Consider the following 26,757-nt stretch of genomic DNA (forward strand, 5'->3'; position numbering starts at 1 on the left):
TCTAAGTGTCCACATGCTTTCAATTCCTCGTTGCCCTTGTGATGTATTCTCAGAAAATAATTGATAAGTTCATTGGTAACGGAGGTATGTGTCAGAAAAGCTTCACAGAGTCGCCTCTCCCAGAAGCACTGACTTTGTAACAAAGGCCAGTACCTCTGTTTGGCTTAAGTAAACAAATGTCAATCAGAGGTAGACTGGGGAGTGCAGAACCCACCTGCTTCTTTCTAACTCTCCTTGAGCAGGAAGTAGCCTGTATTTTTAATGGTAAAGGCAGTGTACCTGTCATGCCTTTTAAGTTTGAAAGCATTTCCCCAGAAATAGATACATTTTTTTTACTAAAAACTCATAGTTACTATGACTACAGTTAGACTCAAATCATAAGCAAAACACAAAAAGAAGATAAAGCATAGAATTGGAGACTTGGGAGTCCCAAACATGTACTGGCCCTTTTTCACTTCACTCTCTGGCCTTGTCAACTCTGAACTCTGTCCCGCTTCCCCCCTGGCTCTTCTAAGAGCTCCAGGACCAAGACCAGAGCAGGAGAGCTGTGTGAAAGAGACTGGCACCCAGAGCCTCGCCTGTGTACCCACAGGTGCAGGCACCGATGCCAACGTGTACATCATCATCTTCGGAGAGAACGGGGACAGTGGGACCCTGGCCCTAAAACAATCGGCCAACTGGAACAAGTTTGAGCGGAACAACACTGATACCTTCAACTTCTCTGACATGCTGAGCCTGGGCCACCTCTGTAAGCTGAGGATCTGGCACGACAACAAAGGTAGCTTCCTCCCAAGGCCAGGGTGGTAAAAGGTGGTCCTCAACTCTCCCCCAACCTCCCTGCCTTCCTGGCAGTGTGTAGACACTATCTACCCCAGTGGGGAGGCAGCGCCACAAGGTTGGTTTCTGCCACTTGGATGCTCCCGTCAGAGAGCCAATGCTTCTAGGCAGATGTTGGAGATGAAGTTTAGTTCCTTCTGTTTTCTCCCTAGGTGATTAGTGGCTCTTCATTATTTGGGTTTTTTCATGTCTAAGAATAAATTCTATTTTGTTCCGGCATAAAAATTAGAAAAAAAAAGATAGGGCTAGGGGTATAGCTCAGTGGTAGATTACTTGCCTAGCATGCATGAGGCCCCAGATTTGATTTGAGAGAGAGAGAAAGAGAGAGAGAGAAAGAGGTATCTTATCAAATTCACTTCACATATATGTTCTGTAAAGGATTATGTTTGTTCACTTATAATAGCCTAAAAGTGGCTAAATTCACTTATAAATATAAACTATAAATAAGATAAAAGCCAAATGAGAAATTTATTTTTTAACTTTGAAAAATACCTAAGGAATACTTTGTCACATCTGTAGCTCTGATGAAACTTATGCCCTCAACATTTCTTTATCATTTTCCTGCCTGCAGGCCTCTCTATTTTCTCTGGCTTTGGGCCTGCACATTCTAGCTGATGCATGAGAATTGAATGGTTCGTTATTAAATTTTGCCTATTCGATGCATGCTGCTTCCTAACTCATCCCCTTGTCTTGTGTTGGAACTCTCTACCAAACAGCCTGCTCAAGGCCTTCTCTGCCTTTTCTCCAAGTCTCTTCTCCCCCCAAGTCTCCAGAGCTGTCCCAAGGCTGTGTTTCTCCTTACTTCTCCCAAACTCCCACTGTAGACCAGCCTGTCATCACAGACATTGCTGAGTCCCAACTCAGCCGCTGGCAACTGCTTTTCTAAAGGAGCAAAACAGTTGTGCTTTAACCTGGGGCACAGTTAGTATTTCCCACGGCACAGAATAAGCTCAGGTTAGGCACAGATAAAATAGCCATTCTTCAGAGCAATGAAATAATGAAGACTTGTACAGCACTCCACAGTTTTCAAATTTCCTGTGTATCTATTCATGTCCCACCACATCTGAAGTGTTCCTGATGAGCCTGGAACTCTGTGAGGTATAAATGATACAAATATTTGATTCTTTTTTTTTTTTTTTGCCGTACTGGGGTTTGAACTCAGAGCCTACACCTCGAGCCACACCAGCCCTTTTGAGATAGGTCTCAAGGACTATTTGCCCAGGCTGACTTTGACCCATGACCCTTCTGATCTCTGCCTGCTGATTAGCTAGGATTACAGATGTGAGCCACTGGTGCCCAGCTAACACATTTGATTCTTAAGCATACTTTGCGGGCTGGTGGAGTGGCTTGAGAGGTAGAGCACCTGCCAGGCAAGTGTGAAGCTCTGAGTTCAAACCCTAGTACTGCCAAAAAAAAAAAGAAAGAAAGGAAAAACACTTTGCAAACTTCTCCAATAAAAGCACTTTATTGATGCTCTTTTCTACAACCAAGGAATGCTGAGGCCTGAGAAAGCTTGAATATTCTACTTGGAACCATGCAGCAGGGAGGGAACACAGCCAACAGTCAACTGCAGGTCTTCTGGTTGCTGTTTTAACCCCCAGTGCTGTGTGCCACCACATCCTGCAGAAAAAGATTTCTTTATCTGTTCATTTATGGTAGACTTTTCATCACTGTGACAAAATAGGTAACAAAAACAACTTAAGGAAGGAAGGATCGCCTCATAGTTTCAGAGGTTTTAATATGTGGTCAGCTGGCTCTGTTGCTTCTGGACTGTGGTAAAACAGATTGTCGTGGAGGAATGTCCTGAAGGACAAAAGGTATTCACCTTGTGAAGGCCAGAAAGCAAAGAGAAATAATAGGAAGAGGCCAGGGCCAAGATATACCCTTCAAAGGCAGCTCCCAGTCACCCACTTCCTCCAGCAAGGCCGTACTTTCCACAGTTCCACCACCTCCCAATAGTCTATTCAGATTTTGAATCCATCAATGGGTTTAAAACCCTCATCATTTGATCATCTCCAGAAACACCCTCACAGGTATCCCCAGAAGTACATTTTATTGACATCCTAGCTTTTCTCAATCCAATCAAGTTTACAATCAAGGTTAACTATCACATCATTTAAGTGGAGTCATAAGTTTATAGGAAGGAACCTTCTCAAATACCCATAATGAATCTCTCATCTTTCACAAGAGGAAACGCACAAAGACCTTTAGTTTTTTTCTCTACCTTGTCCTCATCCATCATGGCTTCTTAGGAATACTAGCAGAAGCTGACTAGTGTTTGAAAGTCTGACTGCCAGTCATAATTATGAAGGCCCCAAACACTGCACAACGTCAGGCTGAGCCCCTCCCTGTGGCACTCAGCAGTGGACCACTCAGCCAAGACAAGTGTGCTACCCTGAGCCTGGTGTGTGTGTCTCTATAGACCTACTTTGAGAGAACTGACAGATCAGTAGGGACTATGAAGAAGGATGTGGGAACATAGTGGGGAGTCAATCAATGTCAGTTTCCCCTTCAGCCAAGCGAGACCTAAGAAATACTAAGTCCTTTAACCTATTCTGCCATAGTCTCTACCTCAGAAAGAACAGAACTGAAAGGGCTAGAATTCTGAGAAAAAGTAGTAGCCCAGCCAGTTTTAACCATTCTGTCTCGATTCAGCCACACTGTGAGACGAAAGGGCAAGAGATTCCCTGCCCACCTCCCAATCAGACCAGAAGAGGGGTAGGGAAGAATTTCATGTAAGCTAAGATGATCCCCCTTTTCAAAGACGGTACCACAATGCCAGAGTCATTTACAGTGTGGGTGTTTCACTCATAAGAGGTGAAGGTGGAAGGGATGAGCAGAAAGACTGTCCATGTTAAATAAAGACCACACTTTTGGAGAAATCACTCAACAGTATTTGGGAGTGGTGGAACTGTCCAGGGTTCTGACCACTCTGATTTCTGTTTACTCTAGACTTCATAGCCTGATCTGGGGTTCCTGCCTTGGCAGCTGACTGTTTTCAACCTGACCTACTATAGCTACCCAGATGCTTGGCCAGGTGGTCAAGATTACCTCACATACTACCCCTAAATTGACTGTATAAAAGGCAGAGGGTTACTGACCAAAGATCAGAACTCATGTCTATGGCTCCTGCCTGTAAAGGCCACAGTCTTCAGCTTCATTGTATCCAACCTGAACCCGACCTAACTAAACCTTTTACTACAGAATACACCTTCAATGTCTGCCCTCACCCCCATCTGTTTCTCAGGGAGAACCTTCCAGAATCCTCTTGCACATTCCTACCTCCATGAAGTACCCTTTCTTCTTATCTAGGAAAGTAGAGGATACTATATTTGTGAAAAATGCTCCAAAGATCATTCAGTAATGTTTTAGGAGTCAGGTATCCTGTTTGTTTCCAGTGATGTCTAAGTTTCCCCTATCTCTGTTATGACCTCTCCTTAGACAAAATGAACAGTTCAGACTCTTTACTACTACGTCCTAACAATCCCCATTGTTTTAATATTGATATCAGTTAATAAATTGAGTATGATTGGTTCTCATTATTCATAGTAGTAATGTTGTCTTGGAGGTTCACCAGTACATGATCGATTGACTCAATTTCTTTGGGCCTTTGGCAAGGCAGCACATCATGGTGGGAGTGCATCGCAGAACAAAGCCACTCACATTAAGACTCAGGAAAGAGAAAAGAAGGAGCCAGAGTCCCCTTGTCCCCTTCAAAGGCACATTCTCAATGACTTAAAGATCTCCTATCAGGACCCACCTCTTAAAGGTTCCAATAGTACTGCCATGGGGACCAAGCTTTTAACACATGAGCCTTCCTTTGGGTCTGAACATTTAAGATCCAAACTATAGCAGACAGTGTCAAAGCCATGAATAAGAGTAAATGGGAGAGTCAATGGTGAAAGTACAGCTTGAGGAAAACAAGAGTGGCCTAGAGGAGGTTCCTGAGAATTCTAGCATTTGAGGTTGGATAACGAAAGAGAAGGAAGAGAAGAGGAAAGAGAAATTATCTCCATATTTTGAACTTCCAAACTGGAATGTATATGGGGAAGAGGGCCTCATCTGGGGAATTCTGTAAGGAGGATTGTTCACTGGTCATGAAATCCCAAGATATGGTGTGTTGGCTCCTGACTCCATAGTTTCTTGAACATAAATTTAATAGAGTAAACATGAGCACATTTTTTCAAATAGCAAAGTAATTCAAAATATTTAAAATGTTTATTTCTTACTAGCAAAGTCCTAGAATCCCTTGATGAGAAATTTTGTTACACAGCCCAATGCTTAAGTCACTGTAATGGAGAGAAAGGAAGTGGGAATGAATAGCCTTTTGTCATTTATGGATTCAGGTTTGTCATTCATGGATTTGGGATTATCAGACAAAAATATTCTTCATTGGCTCCTAAGTATTTCTCTCACCATACACACAAAATTCTGGGGAACCTTTTTCACATAGCCTCACCCTCTCTTCTTTCTGGTCCTTCTTGTAATGTGGAATTTTCTTTTTTTTTTTCTGGCTATTCTGATTCATCCAGAGAATGGTGTGATACATGTTGAGTTTGGGCAATAAGGACTCTCTAGGATTAACTGTTGTCATTCAAAAGGCTCTCTCTTTTCTTCAGTGTCTTCTCTTTAATAGTTCCCTTAACTTTAAGGCCAACCTTTATTTAATTCTCATCTTGCATGAAATCACTTACATCTTTTGGCCAAGCTAACAGTCATTCATAAGTAGATACCCAAAAGATAACCTTGTACCTGCAATATGCTTCTCCTGCTAAATTCTTATGTAACCTTCAAATGCAGATTAATATCACCCCTCTTTATGAAGTCAGATGCTCCCTGCTCTGTGCTCCTAACCTGTTCTTCTCATATGTCCATTTGTAATACTCACAATGCTGAGTTATAATTGCCTTGCCAATTAAAATTGGAAGACATACAGCCTCTCAAGGGTAGAGACCTTATTTGATTGAAATTTGTATTGCACTTGGTAGGTCTTTAATAATTATGTGAGTGAATAAATACATCAATATTGAACATCAGCTTGTAGCAGCTTCTGGATCCTGAATGAGTGGCTCTAGACTTCCCTCTTTTCTAGACATCCATAGAGATCTCTTTCTCCTCTCTAGGTGTTTGAAAGGTCTTCAGGTATAAAACATAACACTTGACACTCATAATAAGACATTTGTAATTCTCTAAAGGTAGGTGTCATAAGTTTGAATGGTATCTCCCTTCCTAAATTCTTGTTCACTCAGAACCTCAGAATATGATCATATTTGGAAATAGGGTCTTAGCAGATAGAATTAGTTAAAGGATCTTGAGGTAAAATCATCCTGGTTTTAGAGTGGGCCCTAAACCCAAAGATGACTTATGTCCTTACAAGAAGACGGAGAGATACAGAAAGAACACCATGTGAAGAAGGCAGCAGAGATTAGAGGAAAAGGTAGTAGTTACAAGTTAAGGAATTCCAAGGATTTCTGGGAGCCACCAAAGCTAAGAACAGGCCTTGGGTTCTTCTCTGGAGTACTCAGAGAGATAATTGTCCTGTAGACACCTTGATTGAAGATTTCTGGACTCCAGAACTGTTAAATAATAAGTTTCCATTATTTTAAGCTACCAGGTTTGTAGTAAAAATTTATGGCATCTCCAGAAAAAAAATAGTAGGGAAGAACCTTCTGGGGAATAGTAAAGACTTCCCTAGCATCTCAATTCAGTCATGTCTCTGTGGCAAAGAATCTGCCTCAGGGTTCACTACTGAATGGGAAATATTTAGGACCACTGGGCTAAGGTAAACACACCAAATCCAAGTGCAATCCCATTAGACAGTCCAATTTCAGAGGGGTTAACTGCAGTAGCTTAAAACTTGATGTCCCAGAATCATAACACTCAGGGTGGTGTCAAGTAGTGATCTGCTTGACAAACATGTTGTTCCTGAATTCAGCTTTGTGGTAACTGAGACACAGAAAACACTGTTCTCTAGACATGAAAAAGAGGAACAGTCCAGAACTGGTAGGCACCATAGACTAACTTCTGATTCCATTCTGGGCCTGTCACCTATTAGCCACTGGGACCTCTATCTTGGGAGCCTATTCCACCATGCATCCTTCCATGATTAAGAAACTCTTTTATGTTCTCATCTTCTCACTGAAAAGGTCTTCTTATTGTCCTACTCTACTTGAGCCTCTGCACAGAGCAGTCAACATATTTGTAACTACATTCTATCTCCTTTACGTGGCTCTCAACTCCACAAGGACCATTCTCTTGTTTGTTGTTCTTTCCCTGATGTTATCACACTACCTGTCATATAATAGAGACATAATACATGATAGAATTTAGTTATACTCCTCTTTCAATCTCCCAGATTTTTTCATGCCTCAGTCATAGGAAATTCAGTTTTCTCCTGAATAGGTTTTCCTTGTACCTTGGTGCTTTAAAAAAAAAAAAATTGAGACTTGGCCGTAAACTTCAGGCTCATGATTAAGTCCTCCAATACCAGAGCCCCTACTCCTGGTCATTGATTGTACACAAATCTAGACTTTCTCAGTTTTCTTGATGCATTTTTCTTCTATGCAAAAACCTGACAGCCATTAGCCGATTCCTTTTAGCTCATCACTGTCAAAACCCTGCAAGAAGAGAGAAGCTATTCAGCACCGTGGACAGCTCCAAACAACCTCAACCCAGTTCTACCTGGTATTTTAACATTTAGATATCAGATTCCCTGAAGAACTTAACATTCACCCCATACTCACCTTGGATATCAAAGACACACTGATGGCCTTGGATCCATAATGACTCTTGTACTTAAAGAAATCTTGTCATTATTATGATCTTCTTTCCTTTGAGGCTGAGAAGTGGGTCTCCTCTCCAGCCAAGCTGTGAAAGCAGAATATCATGGGTAGATCTTGAGGCTCAGAAGGAAAGGAAGATTTCTGAATCCCCACTGAAGCTACATGGTTGGGATGCTAGGGTTAGGATAGGAATAACTGTGCCTGACTTCCAATTTGCAGTAACCTTCTGTGGATAGAAGTTTAAAGGTTAATACAAGCTAAGATTGCTAAACATATCTTTAAGCTCTCTGCGCCACAGTTTCTTCATATTTAGTTTAAAATTTTTCCAGCTACATTGTGCTTCCCTTGCAAAGAAACTTGTGAGGGCAAATATATTTTGTTTGAGAGTCATCCAAAAAAAGGCAAAGATTCCTGAACAAATATCATATAAGTCAGGTTACAAATATTTACTTAAGGCATAGCAATCTTCTCTTTCCCTGAATCTACCTTTCCAATTTATTGTTTAACCAATAGTTCTTTTATATGAAAACTTTAAGCATGCACAAAGTTAAGGAAACAGTAAAATGAATTTCTACCTGTCCATCACCCAAGCTCAACAATTATCATGATTTATTACATCAGCTTTAACCTTTTTTTTTTTTTCCTTTTTTTCTTGCTTGACTTCTCTTTGGTTTCTGGAGGATGTAAATTAAATCCTAAACTTTATGTCATTTCACCCTAAACATACTTAGTGTGTTTCTCCTTTTTAATGGACATTTCCTTACAAAAATCACACCACTGTTATCACACTTAACAATTATTTCTTTGTGTCAATTTCTACTTTATAATAAAAATTGCCATTAGGCATAATAAGTAAATTTTGATCTGTGTTGTTCATACACAGGAAAATGTAAATTTCCTCAGCACTTATACTGAAGAAATACTGTATGTTGATGTAATAGGAAGTGGATAGAAATCTCATTCCTACTGAGATTAAGATCAAATATTCAGTAAGAATTATTCAGTGTAGTGGAAATATTCTGTGCTCATGTATGAAAACGGAAAAATGAGACCTGTCATAACTTTCCCAGGGAGGGGGCAGAGGGGATAAAGGAGAATGATGGAGGGGGTGAATTCAACTATGATACATTGTAAGAACTTTGGTAAGTGTCCCAGTGTGTCCTCCGTACAACAATAATAATTTTTTTACAAAAGGAAATTTTTAAAAGGAATTATTCAGTAAGAATTCTCATTCTTACTGAGGTTAAGATCAAAAATTCAGCCACTGCCACCAATCTGATTGCTCCTTTGTAAATTTCCTTCATAATTCTTCATCTAATAGCTTCATCCAGTGAGGATCAATTAGAGCTACAAATGTGATTTTATAATTCTGTCATTTCTTATCCATTTACTCGCTGAATTTTTCTATTTAAAAAATTGTCCCTAAGGCTATTTGATTACCATGAAATATAGTTCAAAGAAGAAAATCAAGATAAATGATTAATTCTTCCTCTTAATTCTAATTACCCAGATAGCTGCTACAATACTGAACAAATTATAACCAGAGTGATTATTTTCTAATTGATCTTGCTCTTCTTGCTTTCTGTGGTTAAATTAAAACTCTGTGAGTAAATAATTTTTTAACCACAAAATGAATTGTTACGTTTTCTTTTTTATAACATAAATTCATATATATATATGTATATGTATATACCTCAGAAATAATCTATTTTACCTCCTACATTGTACAAGTGAGGAAACTGAGGCATGGTGATGTTATAAATGCTTAACTAGGAGGAAACCTCATGACTGGAACCCAGATCTGCCAAATCTTAGAGGGTTACTCCAGGCAACTTCTTATATGATGCACCTGTGAAGATGTTTGAGGAGATAATACCTAGATTCCTGCATCTTTTCAGAGCTAAAATTTTGTCATGACGCCATATCTCACTTCAAATGATCCACTGATTTTTTTTTTCAGTACAAGGGATTGAACTCAGGGCCTTACACATGCTAGTCAAGCACTCTATCATGTAAGCCATGTTCCAGTCCTTTTATTATTATCTTGTTTTTGAGATAGGGTCTCAATAACTTTCCCCAGACTAACCTTGACTTGACAGTCTTCTGCCTCCACCGTCTGAGTATCTGGGATTACAGCATGAACCTTCATGCCTGGCCCATCACTGATCTTGGTGAGGAAATGTGAGTCACCAAGTGAACCTTAGCTTCCCATTGGTTATTTTTAGGGAAGGTGTTGCTTGGAAAGTGAATCTTTCTACATGAGAAGAATTCTCAATGATCTGTACTAGAATAAAGAGCTTATGGTTCACTTTTGAAAGTAAAAATAGTTTTCCACTTCATGCTAAGTCCATAACCCTGTGATACAATCAAGAGGTTATAACACATTCCCTAAAATCTAACTGGAGAAATTGGACATACATATAAAATGGCATAGAAAAGTTAGGACACTTGTCAAGGCCTCAATAGCAAAGATTTCTTAGATATTTGTGCTCATGGCCAAGAGACTAGGCATGCAAGGAACAGGGTGGGTCTGGGGATTCCAGAGAGCCTAATGGAGGAGGTGGTAGCTAAGGAGGATAATGAAGGATAGGCAGACACTTAAGGCTAGGGAATAGCTTGCAGCCATAATGAGAAGGGAGGAAATGTCAAAGGAATGCTTAAAATAAATCCATCTCACTGGGATAAAGGATGTGCTTATGAGCTCTTCCTTATTGACCTGAGTCAGGTTGAAGAAGGTCCTAAATATATAAATGCAGAGTTGTAAACACAGAGCTCTTCATCTCATCAGATTTGGAAAGCTACTGAGGACTGACAGGCAGTAGAGAGCATCCTGATAGCCACGGGCATTCTGCTGCCAGCCTCACTCCCATTCAGAGCCTGCCATCTCCTACCTGGAAAGAGTGGGACCATACATTAGTTAGGTGTTTCTAAGACTTTTTCTGAGAGCAAACTTTAGGACATTTGGAATAAAACAATCAATTCTTCTAGGACAGGCCATTCCTCCCAGGTGGGACTATAAATTCCCCCTCCCAAAATTACCACCACTACCATTCTTCCTTGTTCATCCCTATTCAGTCCTCATGTACACTCATGCATGCAGTAAGCATTTGTTGGGTAACATGCCAGGCACCATCCTAAACTCTGGAATACAGTGGTGGATGGGTCAGGCCTCTTAATTTCATGGGGCTTAGTGCTGATGGTTCACTTTGCTAAGTCAGCTTAGTTAATTTCATCTGACTTAGTAGACAAATACTAGACAGACAATACAATATACAAGGAAAGAGAAATAAAATTATTTTGGATTGTCAAGTGGGTACATAGTGATTGTCAGCAAGTAATCGGGGATGAGAAACTGCAAATAGAGCCATCAATAGGGCTTTCTCAACAGCAGGACACTTCATGTGACACGTGCATGACAAGACAGCACTGACATTTAGAACCTGGAGAACGTCACTGCAGATAGACAGCAGTAAACGCAAAGCTCCCCCAGGGACCCTTATGTCACAGTGTAAGTTCCGTACCAGTGGCGTATGGTAAGGGAAGATGTGAGGAGTATGGAAGGAGATCAGAGGAGCAGAAACAGATTAGAGTGTGACAATTCATATAATTCTTGGTGAGCAGTTTGTATTTTATTCTGAGAGTGATGGAATGTCATCAGAGGGTTTTATATGGAGAAGTGACAAAGTCTGATTTATGATTTTACAAGATCACTGTTATGCACACAGGATATTAATTATCGTATTTCATGAGGAGCAAAAGTCTGGAGAATAACTAGTTATCCATCAACAAAGACAAGGCAAACAATTTGTGATGTGTATGTACAGTGGAATACCAGGCAGCAGACATCTGTATTCTGATATGGGTTGTCTGCATGTAAAGGCACAGTGGCAAGCAGTGTGGGGTGTTTGCTAGTTTGGAGAAAAAAATAAAGGAGAATGCTGGGCTAAGGGAAGGGTCCTTGTAAAAAAATGTATTTTCTCACAGCCATTTTCAGATAGTTCCCTATGAGTCCACCAGGGTCAGGCAGGGTGGCCAACACCCACCTGGTGCTGGCCACAATACTTAGCCATACTGTAACTGTAAGTCTGTCTACTGCCCCTTTGTCTTCACCAGCAAAAGCCTGGTGATGTTAGCCTGCTCAGAGATACCTGTTTCCACCTGCTTGTTGGGTAGGTTCTTAATGGGAGAAACTTGTGTGGGTCACACCCAACATTTCTAAAACATGGCAAGCAGGTCATTAGGGAACACAGGGCTGAAGACCAGGCCTCTTTCATGTCAGAGAAATAGGGGTTAGCCTGCTGTTTACCACATGAGTGTCTTTGCTCAATTCTAAGTGGAAAAGGGAATTGAGAGTGGGTGAAAACACACACACACACACACACACACACACACACACACACACACACACACATACACACCCCTGGATGGGGAATGGAGCCTGGGGGAAGAACAAAGAACATTTTCCCATAGGACCAACAGTGTATTTTCTTTTTCTCTCCTTCCTCTTTACCTGCCTCTTCCTTTCTATGTTGCACTCTAGAAACCATTGAAGAAAAGGCTTCAATCAGTCTTATCTGCATCCTTTCCAGACTGAACACACTGAGGCCCGCTAAGATCTTTAATCAGTTTCACAATACTATCAGGAACCATCTCCGATAGCAGCCAATTTGCAAACTCACACATAGGACTGGCCTGATGTAGAAAAGTGAAAAGATCTATTGAGTTTAAAAAAAAAAAAAAAAAAAGACAAGTCTGTGGATAAACTAACTCACTACTCTGTAACTCAACAGAAGTTTTAAATTTTAACTTAATCGTTTAAGCACTCACTGTTTTCCGCTTCAGTAAAGATCTAAGTTTACAAAAAATAAGATCCTTTAAATCTGGAATGATGCCAACATGAATGCTGTGATTCTGAGCCTTAGCATCTGCCCCCTGTGTTTTACATGTCTGTGTGTTCTTTGTGGGGTGGCCTTATGGACACAAATGTCACAAATTTGCTGTTATAAACAGCAAATGTCATCACCATAACTTGCCTGAGCACAGGGATTTCCCACTACGTGGGGTCCTTTGGGGTTCAGAGTTCTCAAGGACGCTGAAGAATGGAGAGTAACAGAAACAGTGTACGGTGTAAATAACACACAGCTGTCATGGCAAATGCACATTGGTTCTCGCTGGCTGTGCTATGGTGGGGACACTTCTGAGGGAATCCCTGCCAATTACAACAGAGCCTGATAATCTCACAATCACACCAAGACTTGACAAAGTTAGCAACATACCCTAAAGTAACAGCAGCCTCTGAGTCCTTCTGTGGTTGTTGAACTACTCAGTCAAGACCTCCAAATCATAACATAGTTCTTTGTTCAGCATTTATTGAGCAACTGCTTACCTACCAGTCTCACACTAGGCATTAGTGGGCAAGCCAATAAAACCCAGTCCAGGTCCTCAATCCCCGCTGGTCTAGGGAGGAGACAAGTGTAAACACTGACAGCACAGGATGGTCAGGGTGTTGCCAGGCAGATGCAGAGTGCTATAGGAGTGTGAAGGAAGATCCAGGAAGTGATGAGGGACATCAGGGAAGGTTTCCTGGAGGAGTTGATACTTGAAACTGCTTCTGGAAGGATCATGGGCATGAATTCATAAATACTGGTGTCAGAAGGTAATAGAAGCCATACTTCAGCTTTGGGAGCTCCAAAAAGGTCTATTTCTTGGATTAAAGACCTCTATTGTGAACCAAATGAAAGCTATAAGACCATCCCTGGTAAAGGGTCATGTTGGATGGGTTTTAGGTGGGAGAAACTTGCAGTAAGAAACTAACACAATTTCTTGAGGCCCACAAACTTTAAAACCCATGGACAAATCCTCTAAGGGTCTTTGAACCCCAACTTAAGGATTTTGCAAAGAAAACTAAATCGTGTGGGCTTCAGGAGTCCTCAAAGTCAACCTAACCCAACCCGTCATTTCATCAGCAAGGACACCAAGGCCCAGAAAGGATGGGGAACTTGTCCAGGGCCACACAGCCTATGGGTTGGGAAGGGAGGTCTGGATGGGAAGGGAAGGCACCTCTGTTCCCAGTCTCCACCATATCTCCTCCACAGGGCTATTTCCTGGCTGGCACCTGAGCTATGTTGACGTGAAAGACAACTCCCGCGATGAGACCTTCCGCTTCCAGTGTGACTGCTGGCTCTCCAAGAGTGAGGGTGACAGGCAGACAGTCCGTGACTTTGCATGTGCCAACAATGAGATCCATGAAGATCTGGAGGAGACCAGTACGTGGGGGAGATTATGTGGACCCAGCCTGACTGTGACACTTGGACTGGCTTCTAGTTAAAAGAGGGCTAGCTGGGGAGGAGGTGGAAAATGGAGTGAGAATGAGATGACCCTGGTACAGCTAGAGGGGGCTCAGATGCCTCATGAGGGAAACTATGGGAAACTATGGGGAGATAGTAAAGTAAACTCCCTAAAGGTAAAAACCCAAAACTGCTAAGAAACTGGGGCCAATTCATAACCCTGAGTCATAGGGACTAATTGAGTAGCAGGAAATCCCATGAGGACAAGCTCACCCGGATTGATGGCTTGGCTGGGCAGCTTGTCATGAAATCCTCTCTAATTTATTTTTCTATCATGGACTAAGTCTAACCCATGTCTATGGCATCAGATACCAATCCAGCCTTCCTAGAAACAGAAGCAGAGAGAATGAGGAACTCCTCAAGCCACTCCTTCATCCCTTCCTCCGGGAGACTTAAAGGAAAGAGTAATTGATCCCCTCAGGTAATGACCACTGAGGCCTAGGGAAATGTGTCTAATACACAGGCCAGCATCTGGGCCCAACCCAAGAAGAAGGCCTACCAAAGGCAGAGCCTGCTGTAAGGAAGGGATTTTCCAATGTTGGTTATTAAGGCAATACTAGAAGCACTAAGAAGTAGTTTCCCAACTCTTTTTGTCTTTCTCACTTCTGCCATAGATAGTCCAGTGTGGGTGTTTGGTGGGAGGTCTTCTGTGGCATGATTTAGGGACCCAAGCTCTTTGCATCTGTGTTTCTGCCATTTCCAACATGTGACTTCCACATTTCTTGCAGAAGGGAAAAGAGAGCCTGGGAAGGCCCTCTGCTACCTTCTCAACACATTAACTATATTATATTTATGAAGACTAGTCCGGTGGCCACTATCAGATGTAAAGACTCCTGGGAAAAGTGGTCCCTTACTGGGTAGCCCCTTCTGGGGGACCACTACACCATGGAAAAGAAGTGTGCATCTTTGATGGAAAGACACCTACCCATCTCCACCAAGTTGTGCAAAGTGTCCAATGATGAAATTAGCTATTTTGAGAGACAGTGAGCACCGTGTGCCTAGGAGCGTTCAAATGAGAGTTGAGTTTCCCGTAAGGGAATTCCTGTCTTGATTCAGAAGGTATGCTCCCAGCTTTTGTAATTGCACTTTCTAAGGAGTTACAGGGTGCCCACTTTTATTTTGGATGCTCTGAGCATCCATAGCTCTTGTGACCATAGTGCCTTGTGACCTCCACGGGTCAGGGACAGCATCACTTGTATTTCTTACCTGGTAGGCCTTGGGGCTTAGTAGGGACACAGTAAATTAGTGCTCTGAGGGAAGAAGTGTTACCTCAGAGCCTCACGTTGCAGTCAGAGGGAGAAGATCACCAGAGCCAACGTAGATAATGGAGGCTTCATAGGCCATTGGCACTCAGAGGACGAGACATGTGTAAGGCTTGGAGAAAAACTGCTGACTCTCCTGCTTGGATTGCCAGAGACCAAACAGCTGCTGAGACCTGCTGGATTCAGGTTGGCAGGAGGTTACTGAAGAGAGGTTAGTTCTATGAGCGTGGGAGACAGGAGGGCAGGGACACGGAGCCAGGAGAGGGCCTGGATGCATCCGGCCCTTGCCTCAAGCCTGCAGTGGGCAGCACAGCATCCCCTGGGTTGCCCATGAGGGACAGACCACCATGCCTACATTCCCTCCTTGGGGATGTCACAGACTGAGCTTGGTTCCCAACCCTCAGCTACCTTTGTTTAACCATGTGACAAATCCATATCGAGCACCTAGAAATGCTGTGCCCTTTTCTGACTTCAGGAGACTTACTTATGCTCTCATGGCACCTTCACTCTGGATCCATGGGACCCAGGATCCCTTCTGGGCACTTGGCCTGTGAGTGAAAACACCACCTCTCGCTTAAACAGAGCTCCACAGATGTGAAGACATTTCACACCACATTCCCATCAGGCCCTGGAAACTCCATGCTCACCATGTGAGGCAGGCAGAGTACAGTTCACACCTGTGTCAAGGATAAAGAAGGCAAAAAAGCAGAAAGGTTAAATGACACCTCTACAGTCTGCTGCATGGCCCCAGGTCTTCACTGGACCTGGCGGGTGCCACAGATTGAAGGATTGCCCCATCTCACTTAGCCTCCTGTTCCCAACCTTCATCCCCATCTCTTGGTAGCAGTCCTAGAAGCTGTTCCAAGTCCTCTGCAAGCAGCCACCTCTTCAGATGATTTCCAGGGTGCAGCCAAAGCCAAGAGCCATTAGCAATCTTCATATATAATCTTGATGTCTGAACCTCCAGAGTTTCTGTTGTGACTGATCCAGAGTCAGGACTGGGCAGTAAGAGCACATGTTCACGTGTATGCATGCAGACACATGTACACACTTGGGAAGACACAAACTTCTCTTTTGCCGGGACAACCTCCAGCTAAATAAATGACTTCCTACTTACAGCCCTCCCTTCCTTATCCTAGAGAAGCCTTTAAGGTGGCTCCATCAGCCTTATCTGCAATGCTTCCAGCCCTAGTAGAGTCAGGCTTGCTGGCCAGTCCCCAAGGATGGAGCACTAAATACTCTGCTAGAGAATCAATCTTCATATTTGTGTTTGATGCTTCCATTTTTTGGTAGTCCTAGTGGTGTCAAACAGAAAATTTTAGAAATGGCTAGGAGCCTTGGTTTGCACATGCCTAAAACCCAAATCTATGCTGGCTGCAGCAATATATTGGTTTCCAGAATTTGGAAGCCTTAGGTGATTCTGGCTCAGAGTTGGCTGTCTCCAGAGGCTCCAATGGTTCTTTGTCTTTGTCTCTCATTTCTTGTTATCTCTGTTTCCCTCAGCATATCGACTTTCTTTTAGTGCAGATTATCCCTGCATCACAGGAAGATGGCTACTGGTTGCACCAATTCACACTTCTAGCAGAATAGCCTCAGTGGAAGAGAAGAGAACATTGCTCTGAGGAGGATGCTAACTACCCAGGCCCAGAACTCTCAGCCCATCCCAGCTCCAAAACGTGGAGCTCCCAAGTGTCCAGAATAGTTCTAATAACAGGAGGCAGTAAAGTCTGGATGCCCACCAGAAGCCCACCTCCTGCAACTCCTCCATGGCCAGCATGTGCCACTGCTGTTCTTATCTCAAGACCACCCACCTGTTTATTCTGCTGCTCCTCATGAAATGTGATATTGGAGCTTCTCTGCATCCACCCACTCCCTTCTCAGTACATACTTGCTTGTTCGTTTCACTCTGTAGATGCTATGCCTAGAGTAAAGGCAAGATTTCAAGGTGGTCTGCTCACCTCTCCCCATCCTACCACTCAAATCACCAGCTCGCCTTCATGCTGGGACTCCCACTCTGATTCTTCCCTCACATGGCATGAGCCCTGTTCTGCAGTTGGCTTGTCCCATGGCTATACAGGTCCCTTAGCTGGGCTGTACATTGATGTCTATTAGATTGGACTTATCACTTTCCCCTTCTCCATCCTTTCAAGTCCCTGATCTTCCTCTGTTTCTTCCCAACAATCTGTGGACAAAGTTGAGGGTAGGCTTTCCACATTTTTGTCAAGCCATTGATGAGATGGGGAAGGGAGCAAGGTGAAGAAATGTGGGTTGAAGCTTCTCTGAAGACCTTTGAAGCAATAGCAACCTACCTAAGTGTCCTTGATGACAAACCCCACCCTCAGGACCACCAGGGGTTTGCTACATGCATGTGCACCTACCTGCATCCTCTCTTGCCTCTTCTACTTGAATGCATTGTGGGGAGCACACAGGTTCCTTGCACCCTCCCTTCTGTGCTGATAAACCATTTCCTTCACAGGACCAGGATCCACCTTGAACTCACCTGGGCCTGTTTGCAGAGCTTACCTTAGCCTCCAATGACTTTAAAGAAGGACAGCTCCCACGCAGTGACAGCTTGAGTCCCTGGCTGGAATTTGTCAGGCACAGAGCCCCTCCCTGCCACAGGGTTATGTATCTTCTGCGGGTCTCTTCCTCAATCCTAGGCTACCTGCCTCTTTGCCTAGGTTTATCCTACCTGTTTCAGGGTAGAACAGGGCCTATCCCTGAAAGAAATTATGAAGGCAAAGGGATTGCTGAAGAGTTGGGTTTGAGAGAGGCAGGCCCAGCCTCTCTCTCCTTCATTGTCTTGTTCTTATCTCTGAGGTACAGACACAGAAACAGCGATCTTTTGAATCTAGAATCCCAAACCCTCAAGGATTGACTTAAGCAAGATCTATAGGCATAGGAGCCATTCCGGACAAACACTTATTGTGTCCTTCTGTATGTCAGTTCCATCCCTGCCTGGTTCTTGGGACAAGGGGCTGAATCTCAGATCATACCTGCTCAGTACCTTTGCTCACACTCTTCCATCTCTCTGGAAACACCCTTCTATCCACTACCAAGGCCAAGGTCACAAGCCAACTCCTTCATGAAGCTTCCTGTGATTTGTCCAATCATTCATTCTTTCACTCAACAAATATTTATGGAAGACCTATGACATGCTAGGCGCTGTTCTGGGTACTTGAAAATCTGTCAGCGAGCAAAATGAAGTCCCCTGCCTGCATGGAGCTTATGCTCAAGTTGAAAGTACAATAAACAATGAAATAATGAATGAGTAAATGACAGAGAATGTTAGAAGACAATAAGGACAAGAGAAAATGATACAGTGAGGTAAGGCGGGCCAGGAGTGTAGGGGAATGGAGTTGCCTTTTTAATTGGGGTGTTTGGAGGAGATCTCACTGAGAAGGTAGCATTTGTATAAGGAGGTGAGGGTGTGAGCCCCGCCATGCTGGGGTAAGTGTTCTAGGCAGAGGAAGAAGCACTGCAGAGCCCTAAGGCAGGAGCAGTGAGGCAAGAGGCAGAAGAAGACAGCAAGAGAGATGTGCTAGGAGTTGAGATGGGAGTGGTCACTATTGGGAGCTGTGCTCTCCCTGCACCCCATGGCACTTTGGCCTTTTACTGAAAGGTTTTCACACTCCTTCACTGTCATGTGGGATGGTCAGGGTTTGCGTCTGGGGCTAGAGAGTGAGTTCTGGTGTCATTAGACTCTGGTCCTCCTGTCCCCCGGCACCCATCGGACAAAGGTTGGTGAATGGGTACCTGTGCAGGCATGCTGGGAGAGCGCCAGGGCAGGGAAGTTGCTGTGAGGTGGATAAGAGTGACCACTGAAGCAGACTGGCTGTGGCTGCATGCTAGAGTAAGGTCAGGGCTCTCTGGGGTCCTTGGCCTGCCAGGTCTTTCCTCTCTGCTTTCTGAAGCTGGACCCACCTCTCCTGCCTTCTCTTCTCAGCATATGAGTTATGTGTTGTGTCTTCGGGACTCACCCAGCCCTGAGAGCCAGGTCCAGCATCTCTCAATAGCTGACCTCCACCTCCTGCTTCATTCCCCATGGCTCCCATTTCCCATGTTCTTGGGCAAAGAGGTTGCAACTATAAATAAAATGGAAAGGATCGCTCTAACCCCAGAACTGGCCGTTCTACTTATAGCACCTGGATTGTGGTGATGCTGACTTGCCACCTGACCTTCAGACTGCGGCCTAAGACCAGATGAAAGACTCTGAGGGAGCGGCCTTGTGTTCCTAGTGGTGGGCAGCTGCTTCCTCCCCCTGCTGACCTTCTCCCACCTCCTCCCATGCAGCATATGAGATCGTCATAGAAACCGGCAACGGAGGCGAAACCAGGGAGAACGTCTGGCTTATCCTGGAGGGCCGGAAGAACCGATCCAAAGAGTTCCTTGTGGAAAATTCTTCCAGACAGCGGGCCTTTAGGAAGTAGGAAGAAGAGGGATCACAGGGAGTATGGGTGGGGGGAGATGGAGTGGGGTGGTAAGAGAGGCTCCTCCCCTTTGAGAGGAGCCACAGGCCTATAAATGGGCCTAACCTACAAGTACTTGCTGAGTTCCTACTGTGTGCAAGCCCTATGCTTTCTACTGCAAACATCATATCACATCCAAGTAGACATGGTGCTCACCACAGCGCATCTCAGTTGCTCAGCTGCCCACTTCATCTCTGCTCCCTCCAGAACTGCTTGTCTAGCCTCCACCTCCCCTTTAACTCCATTCTTCCTTTGTCTTGGCTCATTCGGGCTGCCATAACAGAATGTCACAGAGAAGTGGCTTATACACAATAGAAATTCATTTCCCTCAGTTTTAGAGACTAGACTCCTAGGGCCAAGGTACCAACAGATTCAGTACCTGGTGAGGGCCCACTTCCTGGTTCATAGACAGCCATCCTCTCACTGCATCTGCACACAGCGAAAGGAGTGAGCTAGCTTGCTGGGGCCTCTTTTATAAGGCACACTTATTCCGTTCATGTGGGCTCCACCCTCATCACCTAATCACTTCCTAAAGGCCCTACCTCACATGCCATCCCACTGGGGTTTAGGTTTCAACATATGAATTTGGGAGGGACACAAACATTCAGTTTATAGCAACCTTTCGTTCAAATCCCCTGTACGTGAGGACAAAGTCTGAGATCTTAGACTGATACATACAGACCACCATAGATTGCCACGCTCCCACCTTCTCCATTACCATTTCCTTCACTGAACCTAAATTCACCCAAGCCAGCATTCCTCCACGCACGCTAAGACGAGTCTGTCTCAGGGGACTCTCCCCTTCCCCTCCTCCCTTGTTCTTTCAGTCTCACCACTCTTAGCTCAACACCAAGGACCTCATGCTCCGCCCATCTCCAGCTGGCAGGGCAGGGCTTCTTTCTTGTGATCGTCTTGTTCCAAAACTAGACTGAATTCCTCCAGGAATGTGGAATTCACGTCAAGTCTTTCCCTGGAATGTGGTAGGCACTCAATAAATGATGACCTACTCCAGTGGTCATGGGCTACATTTTTATTTCCTGCAGGGGGACCACGGACACATTCGAATTTGACAGCATCTATTTGGGAGACATTGCCTCCCTCTGTGTGGGCCACCTGGCCAGGGAGGACCGGTTCATCCCGAAGAGAGAGCTGGTCTGGCACGTCAAGACCATCACCATAACTGAGATGGAGTATGGGAATGTGTATGTACAGTGCCCCGACCACCAACCCTCTGAGGGGCAGGGCCTGGGACTGACCATGGGCAAGAGAGGGCAGCATGTTGGGAGGTGTCCTCTCAAGGCCAAGGTCACCCCCCATTCAGACAGGATTTATAAGAGACAACTGTCCTGTTCTGGAGCTATCTGAACCATGTGTCTATGGCCAGAGGCATGGGACTAGACTGGATGACCTTGGATATACCCAGTCTTTGAAGACTTTCTTGGAAGAACACCAAGAAATTCACAGGGCCAGACAACAGAACCTTTCTTGCCTTCCCTTTTCTTCTCTCTAGAATGACACAGAAATGCTACATGTGAACTTGCTGCTTAGGTGATCACAGTGAGAATGTCTCCTATGGACAGCAGAAGGAGCAGAGACCAAGGGGGCACTAATGGCACACCTGCCTCTGGGAACCTCTGAGAAGGGGCTCTGCATTTTCCTGTCAGGGTATTCTGGAGACTAGGGTGTTTCTGGAGGATTTAAGAGCCTTAGTTACCTGGGCAACATAGGCACAGCCACCCATTTGTCTAATTAAAATCACTTGGTAACCATGCTGGAAGCCAGAAAGGGCCCCAAGGCTCTGGAGGATTAGGAAGATACCAGGAAGAAGCCAGAAAAGCATGGAAAGGGGAAGCCAAGGCTTGTTTGGGGAGAGTAAATGAGAGCTGTATGTAGCCTACAAGAGCAGCCTGTCACTTTTTGCCAGAGATTCTCAGTTAGGGACCCTGCTGGCCCCTTTCCCAACAAGTCCCTTCCTGGGAGCTCATTCTACATACTGAAACCTCTCCTGCCCCTGGAAATGTGGCCACTGCCTGCACAGAAGCAGCAGTGGGCATAGACCTCAGAATCAGGCAAATCTCTGTGGGCTTTGGCCCTCAGGTGGCCAAGCTTCTCAGAGCAATGTCTGTCCATGCTCAACCTGTGACCTGCAGGCTTCCTGAACTTGGCTTTCCTATGCAATCTTCTCTTTGGGAACTGAGCAGGAGAGGCTTCTGACTCTGAACTTGGCTACCATAATAACACCCCATAGGTGGGTGGTTTAAATAATAGACACTCATTTCTTACCGTTCTAGACATGCAGGTCTAAGATCAGGGCGCCAGCATAATCAGGCTCTGGTGAAGGCCCTCATCCTGGCCTGCAAATGGCCACCTTCTTGTTCTGGGCTCATATGGCACAGTGAGCTCGGGTGCCTCTTCCTCCTATTTAAGGGCACTAATCCCATCATTAGGGCCCCACCTTCATGACTTGAGCTAATCCTAATTCTCTCTCCTCTCTCTCTCTCTCTCTCTCTCTCTCTCTCTCAGCAAGAGGAAGTTGAAATCAAGACCTCATACTTGCTAAGTAAGCCTAAGTATCTCTTAAGGGCCTCATCTCTAAGTACCGTCACATTGAGAGTTAGGGCTTCAACATATGACTTTGGAGGGGGGCACTTCACTCTTGGACTGGGACATTATTTGCTGCTCTTTTAGAGGAAATTTAGGCTGGCACAATAAATTCTGCAGGAGTTTCTGGATGTGGCTGCTCTAACCAATCTGATGAGGATTTGAGAGCCAGAAGAGTTAAGAACTTTCCAGCAAGTCAGAGCCAGGCCAAAGTACCTTAGGTGCCTTGTCTGCCTTCCAATCATGGCAAATGTGACTACTGACACTGCGTCTTTGCAAATCCTAGAATAAATAAAATAATAAAATTGTCACCTCTCTGGTACTTTTAAACCCGCAATGTTGAGAGAGAGAGAGAGAAAGAGAATAAATCTTGGAATCCTATGGAATCCTAGTACCTTCTGGTCAGGAGAAAGGAGAGATAAAGGCCTGACACTGAGTTTCCCACACACGGTCCAAGTTGTGGAATTTTTGTAAGCAATGAAAAGAAGCAGCTTCTCCCAGTGATACCTGCACCAAGGGTTCTTCCCAAAATTAAGGTGGGGGGGAGTCTGGCTCATGAATACCAGAGCTGTTACCAGAGCTCTGTGACCTCAAGCAATTGCACATCACCTCTGTGCCTCTCTCTCCTTTGGGCAGAGAACTGAATTCCCCCTTAAATCTAGCAGGAGGGGACAGGAGGCAGGAGTGCGAGCCTGGATGCTCTCAGAAGTCCCAACCCACCCCTGCCTACCTATGTAGGTCTCAAACCTGTGGTTTCTGAGGAATAAGAACCTATGTCCCCCCCACAAATATCACATTCATCCAAAAGGGGACTTTGCAGGTGTGTTTACCCCTTGTGAATGTTTGTATGGCATCATTCTAGAACACAATTAAGAGTCTATATCATAAAAACTACTTAGCCCTGTGTGTGCATACAAGACTTCTTGCAAACCACCATGTTAGCCAAATTTGAATTTCTGTAAATTACAAATAATTTTAATCTCAATCTCTTATAAACACAATAACCTCAAACTTCTGTCTTCCAATCTTTTCCAGTTCTGACCCTGTTTTTGCAGTGTGCGTTTTATCCTTCTCACTAGTTCTTGTTTCTCATTAATATCCTTGGGGTTTTTGTAGAAAGACATGCAGAAAAGTTCTTTTTTGTCTTTTAAACCAAAAACTCCTTTATTGTTTTATTCCTGAAGTATATCTAAACACATAACAAAATAAAACTTCAAGTAAGACTGAAAAGTAAATAAAAGAAAGTAAAATTTCCCTAAGGCTCTACTACCAAAGATGGCCACCTTTAGCATTTCCAGGATTTTCTGATGCTCACCCTCACAGTGTTCACAGAAGGGTGATCACATTCTACCTGATTTTAAACACAAATAATTTCTTTTTGTTCCCCATCCTTCTGCGTTTGTTTTTATTCTTATGGACTATCCTGTCCCCATTTCCATCTGGAACCTTGACTCCACCAAGACCAATCTTGGTGATTTTCTAAGATTATGTCTATTAGAAAACATTTCCTCATATCTACATCAGGAAATATTTTTTAGTCATTCAAAATAAAGAATTAAATATGTACCAGATGACTTGGAGCAATTCCCAGGAAGTATTGTTGAGTGAGAAAAGTAAGATGCAGGAAAACATGTCGCATATGATGCTGCTGAGTAAAGGGAAAACTGACGTCCCCATATGTCTATGTGAATGAGAGTCTGTGCAGGATTGGGTGGAATGGAGAGGAAGTTGGCAGGCTGTGCCTCAACTGTTGCATGGGTTATCTGAGGTAAAGGTGGGGTGCTGAAGTAGAAAGGAGAAAGGAGATGGAGCCAAACAGAAAGGAAGAAAGAGTGCATTTGGAAAAGCATGTCTAGTCATATGACTTGTGTGTTTATATAGAATTATGTACATCGGTGGGCATATGCATAAAGAAAGACATTTTAAAGAATTTTACAACAAAGAATACAAGTACATCCCCCACAAAGAAATTCTGGTATGTAATAACAATCCAAACATATCAAGAGATAAACGTGGGAAAGAGAGATCTCAGAATAAGAATTTCCTGAGAAGTGTCTTTAAATGCTTTGCTCTTCAGAGCAAGGCAGGCCTTGGGTCTTCTTGGGTCTTTCTTCTTCAAGCCTTAGTTCCTCCTTCTTTAAAATGGGAGGATGAGATGAAAGAATGCAAAGCCCTGACCTTTGGTAAGCATGCAGAGAACCAAGGATTTTTTTCTGTGAAGAATTTTCATGTAGGGACTGAGGAGTACCTCAGTGGCACAGCATGTGCTTGGCATACCTGAGGCCCTGGGTTCAATCCCAACACAAACAAAACCAAAAACAACAACAAAAAATACTTTTTTATTTAAAATCGGGTTTGTTTTTTCACCCTTGGCTACACCCTTCCATTGCTGTGTTCCTAGTCACTAGCCAGTGCAGGACACTTATTACAAAGCTGTTAAAATATTAGCAATTTGGAATGGGAAGAAACCATAGGAATTGCTCATTCTGAATCTAGGAAGCAAGAAGCAGCGAGATTAGTCAAGAGGTCTTTGTTATTCTCCAAGTAGAAAATGTGGTGATTTAGGCCAGAGCAGGGCAGACAGTGAGCTACTGGGTAGTGTTTCCAGTAGGTTGATTCTTGGTGTATTTTAAATAAAGACAGCAAGGTTTGTTTATGAGTTGGATATGGAGTATATAGGACAAGAAAAGAGGAAACAAATGACAACTGGAGGCTGAGATGTCACTCCACTGTGCATTTTAAGACAAAGCTCTTACTCTCATTTGAATGTAGACAATCCCAACCTCAATATCTTGGGTGGAATCATGGGAAAGAATCATTTACAAATGACTTGAGGCTGTAGGGGAGGGAGTGACCCTCTACTGGTGTCCCCTGATCTGATCCCTGCCTGCTCTCCCACCCCTGTCCAGGTACTTCTTTAACTGTGACTGTCTCATCCCCCTCAAGAGAAAGAGGAAGTATTTCAAGGTTTTCGAGGTTACCAAGACGACAGAGAGCTTTGCCAGCAAGCTCCAGAGCCTGGTGCCTGTCAAGTACGAGGTCATTGTGACAACTGGCTATGAGCCAGGAGCCGGCACGGACGCCAACGTCTTTGTGACCATCTTTGGCTCCAATGGGGACACGGGCAAGCGGGAGCTGAAGCAGAAAATGCGCAACCTCTTTGAACGGGGCAGTACCAACCGCTTCTTTCTGGAGACGCTGGAGCTGGGCGAGCTTCGCAAGGTGCGGCTCGAGCAGGACAGCAGTGGTTACTTCTCAGGCTGGCTGGTAGAGAAGGTGGAAGTCACCAACACCAGCACCGGAGTGGCTACCATCTTCACCTGTGGCAGGTGGCTGGACAAGTCTCGGGGGGATGGGCTCACCTGGAGGGACCTGTTCCCTTCTGTATGAAATGAGGCTTGGCTACACCTTCCTGCCTCCACCTTGGTGTTCAGCTTCTGAAGGGGGACTGGGGCCAGCAGGCCTCTGAGAACCTCACAGTCCTTGAGAGGTGACTATGCGTGGATTGCTTCCCCGCCCTCCCAGTCTCTTGGACCTGCAGAAGTCATAATCAGCACGTGTCTTAATCTATGACTGAAAAAAATACCTTTCTACATTTCCTTTTCCTATAATAACAGTGGTGGCCAGGCTGGGACTTGCTGCAGAGTGTGGATGAGAAATTGGGGCTTTACCCAGGAGAGACAAGTGGGGAAGGAGAGGCCATCAAGATGCTGTATTTTAAGCAAAAACTAATTAACACTTTTTTCCCAAAAAAGCTGGGCTAATTAAATTATTACCAACCACACCCCACAAAGAACTCATCTTAGCATCTGCTCGCTAAGAAATGTGTGTTGTTTTTTTTTTTTTCCTCAGTCTCAACAAAATCAGTGGCAAGTGGAGAAAAACATCAGGAAAAAGTGTTCAGAGGGCTTGGGGGCCTGTGAAAAGTAGACAATTCTTTCCATCACTTTACAGAGAACTCATGGGCAATGACTGCTGGTTGGGACTGACATGGGACAGTGGGGATTGGTACCTAGAGCAACCTGGTCACTGACAGTGTGAGGCTGGGAGGTCTGCTTAGCCAGGGTTACCTGTAGCTCTCTATGGGTAACATTTGGACTGAGGACTGAGAGGGCATCCGTTCCAAAATGAAGACAGTCTCTTTTCCAGGAGGACATGACCTTGACAGAGAGGCAACAACAGACCACACACTTGTCCGTGCATACAGATACAAATACATGCACACACTCATTCACACATGCACACAACACACTTATGCACACACACACCTATGCACACACACTCCCATGCACACATGTGATGGTTCCCTGCTGAACCATCACAGAGTTGAACAACGCCCCACCAGACTCAGCAGAGCTCAGCCCCCAACTTCTGAATTTCCTTCAGAAAGGGGACCACAGGAAGGGGAGTTAGGCAGGGAAGTTTTTCCAGCAGGGCTCCAGTTCTAGTTTCTCTGCCT

At 44.3% G+C, this 26,757-nt stretch overlaps 1 protein-coding gene across 3 annotated transcripts in view; it reads left to right on the forward strand.

The window, feature by feature from the left end:
- The window catches only part of Loxhd1 (lipoxygenase homology PLAT domains 1), a 151,965-nt gene extending 126,277 nt beyond the window's left edge, over positions 1 to 25,688 (forward strand). For all 3 annotated transcript variants that reach the window (XM_074069530.1, XM_074069531.1, XM_074069532.1), the window contains 5 exons: positions 593 to 778; positions 13,715 to 13,885; positions 19,522 to 19,654; positions 20,741 to 20,899; positions 25,208 to 25,688. In XM_074069530.1, coding sequence (XP_073925631.1) covers positions 593 to 778; positions 13,715 to 13,885; positions 19,522 to 19,654; positions 20,741 to 20,899; positions 25,208 to 25,688 — 1,130 coding nt within the window. The remainder of the gene's footprint in view (positions 1 to 592; positions 779 to 13,714; positions 13,886 to 19,521; positions 19,655 to 20,740; positions 20,900 to 25,207) is intronic.
- The last annotated feature ends 1,069 nt before the right edge of the window (positions 25,689 to 26,757 follow it).

Source organism: Castor canadensis, chromosome 4 (assembly GCF_047511655.1).
Source record: "Castor canadensis chromosome 4, mCasCan1.hap1v2, whole genome shotgun sequence".
Lineage (NCBI taxonomy): Eukaryota > Metazoa > Chordata > Mammalia > Rodentia > Castoridae > Castor > Castor canadensis.